This window comes from Poecilia formosa, unplaced genomic scaffold, assembly GCF_000485575.1.
Source record: "Poecilia formosa unplaced genomic scaffold, Poecilia_formosa-5.1.2 Scaffold394, whole genome shotgun sequence".
Taxonomy (NCBI): Eukaryota; Metazoa; Chordata; class Actinopteri; order Cyprinodontiformes; family Poeciliidae; genus Poecilia; species Poecilia formosa.
Window position 1 is genome coordinate 102,566 of NW_006800333.1, and position 10,726 is coordinate 113,291.

The window sequence follows — 10,726 nt, forward strand, 5'->3', positions numbered from 1 at the left end:
CTGCTTTTCCTGAATCCGAGGTTCAACTATCCGACGGACCCTCATCTCCAGGACCCCCGAATAGACCTTACCACCTTACCAGAGAGGCTTAAGAGTGTGACCCCCCTGGAATTGGAGCCCACCCTCCGGTCCCCCTTTTTACATTTTTACTGCTAAAAACAATCTTTGAAAATACAATATGATTAATTTTGTAATTGATAGAGCCCCGACTTTTTTTTATTTTATTTCCATGAACAAAAAATAAATAATTAAATTGTGGAGGGCCCCCTGTTGGTCAGGGCCCCTAGAACTGTCATCACTTTACAGTTCTAAAGTGATGACAGTCTCACGCCCGACTGAGATATTTCGCTATCTTAAATTGACGGTTGTAAAATCCTTGACTGACATTCAGTTCCACATTCACCAGTCGGTGGCGTAAATGCACTGTTTGCCAACCGCCAATAACCGCCAAAGAAGAAGAAGAAGAAAAAGAAAAAAGCATCGCAGCAAAGCCATTACTCAAGTAGATTCCGATTTCTGTTTTCACAGGTGGGTTAAGTGCACAACTAACAGATATGTATAATTTTTAGAAGTGTTTCGAAGTTTAGGACGTTTTTTTTATTGACACTGATTCTATTTTGAGATATTTCTGTGCATCGGAAGTGACAGTTAACTGCCATTAAAGCAAACGGCAGTTAACTGTCATGCCCCTACCGATATGCCCCTTTTTCACGGGATCGACTCCATCCGGCCTATTTTGCGAGTGTCTCACTCTCAACTAGTGTTTTTCCAGTTGCTGACATGATTTTAAGGTCCCTGTTCAAGAATAGAGTAGGTACTTGATTTGAAATAAACATCCTACTGTTCACTGGTTGGCCGTGGTCAGTTGTGGAAGTAAAGAACAGAAAACAAACCGCCGCCATTCTCCAAACAGGGAAGCGATGGACTCCTCCCTAACTACAATCAAGTGTTGCAAGAATGAAACGCAGGACGGCAATATTCAGCGGCAACTCGATGGCGCCATTTGGAATGAGTTGTGTCAGCTTTGGTCTTTTTTGTGAGGTCTTTTTTTAATGTTCTGTTCTGGGGACGACTGTGGAACCTGTGGAGATGATGATGGTGATGAGAAGAAGGATTCTTCATAAAACCAATAAAATTATTACAATTTTATTCTTCTTCCATACACAACCTCTTCTTGGGAAGAGGTTTTTTGCCAAGAAGCCTCCCAAGGACAGGAGAGTTGCAGAACTGTTTATGAGACAGAGTGAGAGCTAGCTTCTTGGCATGAAAGGTTTGTTACAGAAGCAGACTTGTTTCCCAAAGCTGTTGGAGTAAGGAAATGAACCACAGAGCAGCGATGGAGATGCTGCATCACACCCTGACCACTTTTAAAAAGAGGAAGAAGAACCCACCTGCTTTCCATGAGCTACAGCTGAGATCGCTTAGGCAGCTGTTGGACATTTTCTAATATCTAAATCTTTATTTTTTTCTGAAAAGGATGGGGAACAACAGGGACAAAGACACTTCTACAGTCAATGTCAACAATACCAAACATCCTATTAATAGTAAGTATATATTATATATTTTATGAGGATTAAAAAGTAACAATACTATCCAGATGCATTTCATGCATTTTTATTCCCTCTGTAGGAAGTTATACTTTATTTACATGGGCTGAAGCAAGAATTGTTTTATGTCACATGTAAACCTTGAGCCTTTTTTGCATCATCTGAGAAATCTCTCTGCAAGCCAAGTTTGGTTGTATAGCACATTTCAGCAACAATTAAAAGTTCTTTACAGGAAAACATAAAATGGATAATAGCTAGATTTTAGTGGTACATTATTCAAGTCTTGTCAGGTTTGCTTTACTGTGCGATTCCCTACTTGAAAGGGATAGTCTCTACAATGAAACGTTTAACTGGATTCTAACACACCTGCGCAGCTCTGCACAGGTGTAAACCCAGCACGAGCATCTCAGTGTTCATGTTGCCTTTGAAGGCGGCTCGGAAAAACAGGTAACAACGTGTTAACAACGGATTAAACACTTTTAACTGCTGAAGAAAGTGACAGCGGGTTTCCAGTCCAAGGGGGGCACAGCTGACTCTGTGGGCAGGCAATGCCGGTCCTGGAAATGGGGTTAAAACATGAACAGCTCCCTGAGAGATTTTTTTTTCCCTTCCCCTCATTCATCAGGGCCCCTCTGCAATGGCACTGTGCCACCCCCAGGGGGTGCGCCCCGCACTTTGGGAACCACTGCTGTAAGACAAGTCTAAACCCCCACCAGTAATCACTGGAACACTGACCAACATATTTGATGTGTATTGATGATTTTAATGATGGAACTTGACAAAATGTAATATCTGTTACTGGTTACACAATTGGTGACAGCATGATGTGTTTATGATGGCTTTATTTTTTCATGACATGAAGCATTTTAACTTCCTTGTTGTTGAAATGTGCTGTACAAATAAACTTTGTTGATTTATCAATACCGATTTTTTCTTTCAGCTGAAGAAGTGGAAGCATCAACAGTCCAGCACTCTTTTCTGTTGTTGGCGTGTTTGGGGGTGTTTTGTGTCGTTCTGGTTGGAAAAGTCGTCTACAGTGAGTTTCACTTCGACAGAATACATTTTAAGTAGCTTCCTTTATGTCACGTTTTTACAGATTTAGACGATTTAGAGCAAACTTTCAGGCTCAGTATCACTTTACACATTTAACAAACACTCACGGACCACCAAACTTGGAAATGACCCACAATAATACAATCTGAAATGAAAATGTTAGTGTTTTATTGCTATAACAATAACAGACTTATTATTTTCTCTGTTCATTCTAATGAGACGAGTGGTGTTGTTTTGTAAATGCGACCGGCCACAACAAAACAGTTACCCAGTCTACCTGTTTTGACTAACAGAGCCTGAAAGTGTGGATTCTAAGCTTCCCGATGATGTCAAACTCACAATCAAAGAAATTGTGTTGTGTGTATTAATAAAAGTTTAGAGATACTTTTAATTTAGAATCATAATAAAAGAAAAATAAGCTTGAATTGCTTTGGCAGAAACAAAAATCATCATCTGCACCATTAAGTCTAAAAATGTTCCACTAATTTTTATCAATTGTATTTATTTACTGGTTAAATAATTTTTAATTAAATTAAAAAAAAAACAGCTGAAGTGTGAGCAGAGCATTATGAGCAAACAAAGTGGTAAAAAACAAAGACCAGTTCTCACTGATGGAGATTGGAGTCTTACCATTCAGCAAACAGAAAAGTGGAGGTAAACAAATAATTTAGTTCTTGGTTATGTCTGCACATGTTTTCTCTGTCCTACTGATTGCTTATTTTCCTGATTTTGAAAACCTGTTGGAAATAAATAAAGTGAATTTAATCAAAGAGCCATTCAGATGAATCAAATCACTCATGAACGACACATCAGTACTCTGTCAGCAGGTATGATTGTGCAGCAGGGGAATGGCATGATGAGTGAAGATGGAGAGCGTCAATAAAAACAGGAAGCAAATTAATAACAAGAGAACCTAAACAGGACATAACAATAAGCTTAATCAAAGAAAACGAAACGGAAATGCTCGAACAACAAAATGGAAGAATAAACTAAAAAACTAAACTAAATACAGAAGAATAAATTCGTATGGTAAGGCCTTTCGAGCAAAAATTAATACAGAGGACTATATGGCAAGAACAGACATCGTTTTCAGATGAAAGGCAATATTGTTGAAGTGCCGTGGGTTTGTTGAGACCATATCTAATACCAAGAAGAAATATATTTTACCAACCATAACAATAAGGAACTTATCACTTATTTATGTTTTTATTAGATTTTATTTTAATTATTTCTTCTATATTATTTTTCATGTCAGTGTTAATGTCATGAGGCTGTCAAGTGACTCTGTGACACTTTCAGTTTGACTCATTAGGATTTGATTAAGATCCAACTTTGCTCTTAATCAAAGCAAGATGTCAGAGAGCTGGTTAATGTATGATTAACCAGCTCTCTGTGGTCATATAATCTATGATTATTAATGTATAATCATAGATTAATAGTTTTACTGTAAAACTATTAATCTATAAATCTGTAGACAGGTCTATTGAAAAATATCATCCATGTTTCTGTCCTATACTTGTGTGGCCTTAAAAGGATCTGGAACTTCTGTTTTTCTACCGAAAGCTCTGGTTTGCACAGTAAATGCCATGTGGGTGAAATTTTATAGATGATACTCTGATGTCCAACTCTCCAAAAGGCAGCACAGAGCTGCACCACCAGAAACAAGCACTGAAGAGAAGAAGAGCTATGATTGATATTGTTGCAGTTCTGTCCGTGTTTTAATGTTGCAGAGCACAGTGTTTTCACAAATACTTCCAAGTTTAAACTGATTGTTGTACATCTTTTATCTGGCCATTTTGTGCAAGATTTAGTAATTAACATCAGGAAATGGCACAGAAAAAGTTTTTTCCCCCACTCTGATTGGCTGCTGGTAGGCCTACCAATATTATATTGAATGTCCATTGCATTTTTCTTACACACCTTTAAAAATTATTTCTATTCACATGGCTTTTTTGTTCTTTGGAAACTAATAATTCAGTAATCTGTTTCTCTTCTAAGGATTTTTGATGATAAATAAAGAAATAACAATACAAATTAAGACGGCAACAATAATGATAGCAATAATAAGCATAAAATACTATTCAGTGCAAGTAGTCTACATCTTCTTTGATGGGGGCAGTAAGAGAGCATTTATGATGGATAGGCAGGCGCTGGTCCAAAAAAGATTGAGAAGCACTGCGCTGTAGCGACCTGTCTCTCCAGAACTAGCTGTCTGACAAGCGTATTTTTCTTTTTGCATGAGGCATGTTGTATAAGAAACCCTGTAATATCTGCAGAACCTGGCAGAAATTCTGTCATAGATCTTTTTAAAACCCATGTGTCCTGCCCAGGAAATACCGTGACCCAACTTTCGCACTTGTCCCCTTAGAACTTGAGGCCCCACCAGTTTCTCAGATCCTTTCCCACACTGAAGATAAAGTAACCCATCTCTAAAGATATAAGCTTACCCATCAATATGTTTAATGATTTCTCCATCTGTGATTGGAATTGCTTGATCAAAATACCCATCAGTGAGTCATCATGCTGTTGTAGCCTCTTGAAGTGACCCTGTGAATCCACAATGTCCCCATCAACATCTGGCAATCCTCGTGACATTTGTCTAACTGTGCCTGCCATTTTATAAAGTCGTCTTTGTTGTTAGCTTTTTCTCACTTCATCTAAGCTTTCAGCAAGAATATCCTAGATAAAGAAGGGCAGTTCTTGTAGAGAATTTGGTTCATCAGCAGTCTCAGGTTTTACTGGCCTGTTCCTACAGCATCAGCTATAGGTTCAGATGCATCATCCCCAGCTGTTTAGCCTGTCTTTGTGATCTGGTTGCAGCTTACACTGGCTTACGAGATTGGATCTGTTCTGGTAAAACCGGAACATCCTGACCCAAAATCATTTAAAAGATAAGTTTGGTTTGGCAGATCTAATGCTTAAAGGCAAGTTGTTCCACACATTAGTGTCATGATGGGTTTTATATTTCTTGCCCACATGCAGAAACACTCACGGAGAGAATGATAAAGATTGAAATGTTTATTAACAGTGAAGAAACAATTAAACAATGCTGCTTAGTGGGGAAGCTGCGGCCAGGAATCCAGGGACGACTGAACACAGAGGGAGAGGTGATGAGTTCAATGTCTGTGGGGAATTGAATTCACTCGACATAACATCTCAGCTCTTACTTGTAGATCGGAGATTCAGACCCAGGGAGGGTCTAGTGGTACCAGGGAGTGGTTTAATTACTGATGGTGTCGGCTGATCGAGGATGGATGTGGCGTTGGAGGGCGAACAGGTAAGTTTCCCGACGGCACATAGGTGCAGCGAGACTGACTGCCACCTGGATACTTGCAGGAGGTAAGTGAAACGGAGAGGTGAGACTGTGGAGCTCGGGCATCCGGTGAGTAGATTCACGGCGTCACGAGAAGGTTTCTTCAGAACTCGGAGAACACGAGGATGTCCCAGAGGATCTCGAAGGTGTCCTGAGGACGATTCACAGAAGAACAGTTAGCACAAGAAAATTCATAAAGATCTCCAAAAACTCAGCAAAACTACGAGGGGCTAGAGTACCAATACTGGCAAACACTCTGGCGATGAGATGCTGGCAGTCTGTTGCTCATATACTCCTCTGGTGAAGATGATTATTGTCCCAGGTGTGAAGAGGCAAGATCTGCCAGCACGGCCTCCAGGAAAACACAGCCTAATAGCGCAATCTGGTGGACGAACGGTGGTAACTGAAAAGATAGCAAACTAACCCCAGAACCTGGTACACAACAATTAGGAGCAATAACAGCAAAAGTCCGGTCTCCTCTGCTTTTCAGTCTGGTTCTGGGAATATGTAAGAGCAATTTATTATTTGACCAAAGTGTTCTAGAGACGGAACGGTTATGAAGAAGGTCTTGAAGATAAGCTGGGACTAGGCCATGTAAAACTTTAAAAACCAATAAAAGAATTTTAAAATCAATCCGATAAAAAACTGGCAGCTAATGCAGAGAAGCCAATACTGGTGTTACTGGTGTTTCCGGGTTCCAGTTAAAAGTCTTGCTGTGGCATTTTGAATCATTTGGAGATGCTGTAAAGAAGATTGGTCCATATTTTTATATGATGAGTTGCAATAGTCTAAACATGTAGTGACGAAGGCATGGATAAGTTTTTCAAAGTCTTCAGGGCAGAAGATAGATTTAACCTTTGCTAGAAGGCGCAGATGAAAAAAGCTTGATTTCATGCTTATCCAAATTAAGACAAGTGTCAAAAATGAGACCGAGATTCCTAATGGAAGATTGATAAAAGGAAGCAAGGGAACCAAGAATTTGATCAGATTTACCAATGAGGCTCTTTAGTCCAAACAGAATAACTTGAGTTTTATTTTGATTTAAATGAGGAAAATTTTGGTTCATCCATTGGCTAACTGCTATTAAGCAATCTGTTAAAGACTGTAGGGAATCATCCTGATGTAGTTTCTTGAGGGGCATGTATATTTGCACATCATCACCAAAGCAGTGAAAAGATAGCTTAAATTTCTTAAAAATATGTCCAAGAGGCAGCAAATAATGCAAAATAAATAAAATCGGGGCTAAAATTGAACCTTGAGGTACTCCATAATTTAGAGGTGCTGCAACAGAAAAACTGATCAAGATGAATAGAAAAACTTCTGTCTTTCAAATACGATGAGAAACAAGCTACACCTGTATCCTTAAGACCAACACAGTGCTTCAATCGAAATAAAAGGATGTTGTGGTCAATGGTATCCAACACTGCACTTAAATCTTAACAACAATAAGACCCTAATGCCCCCTGAATCAACTGTTAGAAGGAGCTCATTAAATACTCTAAGCAAGGCGGTGTCTGTACTGTGTCCACATTTAAAATCAGACAGGAATTTCTCAGATATATCATAATCTGTTAGAAAAGACTGGAGCTGAGTAAAAACAATCTTCTCTAAAACTTTTGAGAAAAACAACAGTTTAGGAATAGGTCTAAAATTAGCAAAAACACTGTGCTCCAATTTGGGTTTTGTAATAAGTGGGTATAGCATGGCATGTTTGAAAGCAGCTGGGACACATCCAGTAGAAAGAGAGGTATTTATTAAGGTGACAGGAAAAATATCTGTAAATAAGCGAGCAGGGAGACAGTCCAATGGTCAGTTTGTTGGCCGCAGATGTTTAACGACAGTGGACAAATGGGACAGAAACTGATTCAAACTGTTCGAAGGTAGCATCGCCTAGAGGTGTTTCCTGGGGATCCAACACAGGCAGAATAGTAGACCCCCTAAGGGCTAAAACTTTGTCAGTGAAAAATTCTAAGAATTTGCTACGAAGATCAGCAGAAGCTGTAAAAGCAGGTGCATTCGGAGGGGCTAATAACTTTAAAACTTTAAAAAGAACCTGAGGCCTACGTTTGTTTGAGCAAACCAAAGCAACCAAGCATTTAGATTTTTCAGATTTTACAGTATTCTGATAATTGAATAAACAATTTTTCAGAATGTCAAAAGAAACCTGCAACTTACCCTTTTTCCACCGCCTGTCAGTTCGTCTTCAGTCTCGCCTGAGGGCACAGTTTCATTGAAGCACAGCTCAGAAAATCTATTTTTCTTCATGGTTTTAAGAGGAGCTATGGAGTTCAAAGTGCTTATGCAACACTTTGAACACTATGATCACTGTGAACACAGGGAATATCAAGGTCTAGGCCATCTAAATAATGTTTTTTTGTTTGTTTTTTTCAAAATGGAAAGGTGAAGTAAGGTCTGAACACTTCCTGCATTTAAGAGTCTGGAAAGCTCCTGAACCCCATTACTTGTTTCTTAGCCTTAGGTTGGTCTTCTGCAACCACTGGCCTTGGGACAGTGTGAAAAATATGCTGATATGACCTTTCTTAATGGTCATATAAATGGCAAACAACCCCTCAGGGAACCTCAGTCTAAATTGTTGTTGGGACACCTCTTAGTTAATCTCAGTTTGTTAAAATGGCTGCGTTTACTTAAATGTAAAAGCAGCAAGGAGCCTCCTACCAGCCTGGCAGGAAAAGCAGAAATCTTCGCCTCTACAAGTGCAATCTTTTTAAGGCTCTCGGCCTGGACAATCAGCTCGCCATTGACCTGGCCTGTATAATAAAACAGGACCGTCGTTTCAATAAATAGATGTAATCAAATTATTCCAGTGTGCACAACTTCGGCCGATTATGATTGGTGGCCGATCGATCGCCACACCTCTCGTTTAAGTTAACCAGTTACAAATGCAGCGATGCTAGGCAGGCTGGTGTGTTTTTCACATGGTCACTGGGCAAGAGATAGGCTACACCTTTAACAGGTCACCAGTCTATCAAATAGCAGCACAGATACTATCAGGGCAAGCAAACCATGCACACACTCATTCCTGAGGGCAGTTTAGAGAGACCGCTTATAGTCATGTGTTTGGGCTCTGAGAGGAAGCCAGAGTACTCTGAGAGAACCTGCACATCAACCAGGAGGACATGCAAACTCAACACAGATGGACTCCAGGGTCCTATTCAATGGACCTTATTACTACAAGCTATCACCATGCAACCCCCAACAATAAACAAGATTATCAGATATTACAGTTTACTGTCCTTTGGTTCTATCCTAAGAATGCTGTCTGATATCCTTGGAAAGGACTGAGAAACTGAAAATGTTAATGCTTCTCTGATAAAGATACTTTGAATGACTTTCTGACTCATTTGTGTGTTTTTAATAGTGAGTGTGACGACAAACAAGCAGCATGAAAATATCAACAGACTTACAACTGAAAGAAGTCACCTGGTTCAGCAACAAAAGCAGATGGAGAACCAGATGGAGAAGCTGATCCGAGAGAAAGACGTGTTCTTGATCAGAGAAGAAATGTTTGACGCCAGAGAGAATATTAAAAGAACCAGAGAGCAGCTGAGCAGAGAATTAGCAGAGCTGATCCGAGACAGAGAGAAGTTGAGCCAAGACAGAGAGGAACTGAACAGAGACTTAGAGCAGCTGAGCCAAGACAGAGAGAATGTGACCCAAGACAGAGTGAAGGTGACCCAAGACAGAAAGAAGCTGAGGCAAGAAAGAGAGAAGCTGAGCCACGACACAGAGCAGCTGAGCCGAGACAGGGCGGAGCTGAATCGAAATGAAACGGTGCTTATCAAAGAAGAAGAGGAACTGGACAAAGAGATGGAGAACCTGGACCAACAAACAGAAGAGCTGAACAAAGAGGAAAAGAAGCTGAGCAAAGACAAAGATTTACTGAACGAACTGAAAGAGAACATGAAGAGAGAGAAAGAGAAGCTGAAGAAAGACAAGGAGAAGCTGAACAAAGATCAAGAGCAGCTGAGAAAAGAGGAACAGGAGCTGGGCTCAGTCAAGGACCTAAAAGGCAGAACAGAAGACCTGGTAAAAGAGGAAGAGAAACTGGAAAAAGAGAAAGCAGAGCTGAGCAAAAACAAAACGGAGGTAAACAACCAGAAAGAGAAGCTGAGGCAAGAGCAAAAGGAGCATAGCAAAGAAGAAAAAGAACTGAAGAAAAAGGAACAGGAGCTGACAAAAAAGAAAGGGGAGCTGAGCAAAAAAAAGGATGACTTCCACAAAAAGAAAGATGAGCTGAGAAAAGAGAAAGAGGAGCTGAACAAAAATGAAGATCAGTTGAACAAAGAGAAAGATGAGCTAACAAAAGAGAAAGAGAGACTGAGCAAAAAGGAAGAGGAGCAAAGCAAACAGAAAGAGGAGCTGAGCACAAAGAAACAGGAGCTGATCAAAACAAGAGTGGAGCAGAACAAAGAGAAAGAAGAGCTGAACAAAATGAAAGCAGAGCTTACCAAACAGAAAGAAGAATTGAATAAAAAGAGAGTGGAAATAAACAAAGGGGAAGGGGAGCTGATAAAAGACAAATATGAGCTGAGCAACATAACAAAGGAGCTGGACAAAGAGAAAGAGAAGCTGGACAAAGAGAAAGAGGAGCTGAGAGTATCGAGAGAGGAAGAAGAGAATCGATGCAAAGAGACAGCGGACCTGAAGCGTTTTAAGAAATTCGTCTTGCAGCATAAAAACTTTCCAGTTTTAGAGTTCTGTCCTGAACATAGTAATTATATTTCTACATTATCTCTGAAACTCTTGATTACTCATTTTATTTTTGAAATATTCTGTTATAAACAGTTTTTCA

At 39.8% G+C, this 10,726-nt stretch overlaps 1 protein-coding gene across 1 annotated transcript; it reads left to right on the forward strand.

Moving 5' to 3' along the window:
- Positions 1 to 511: 511 nt before the first annotated feature.
- LOC103154675 (golgin subfamily A member 6-like protein 22) lies at positions 512 to 10,692 on the forward strand (the record flags this gene model as incomplete). Its single annotated transcript, XM_016662885.1, has 4 exons — positions 512 to 528; positions 1,477 to 1,544; positions 2,488 to 2,583; positions 9,293 to 10,692. Coding segments are annotated over exons 2-4 (1,563 nt in total), but the record flags the coding sequence as incomplete, so codon positions are not given.
- Between the last annotated feature and the right edge of the window lie 34 nt (positions 10,693 to 10,726).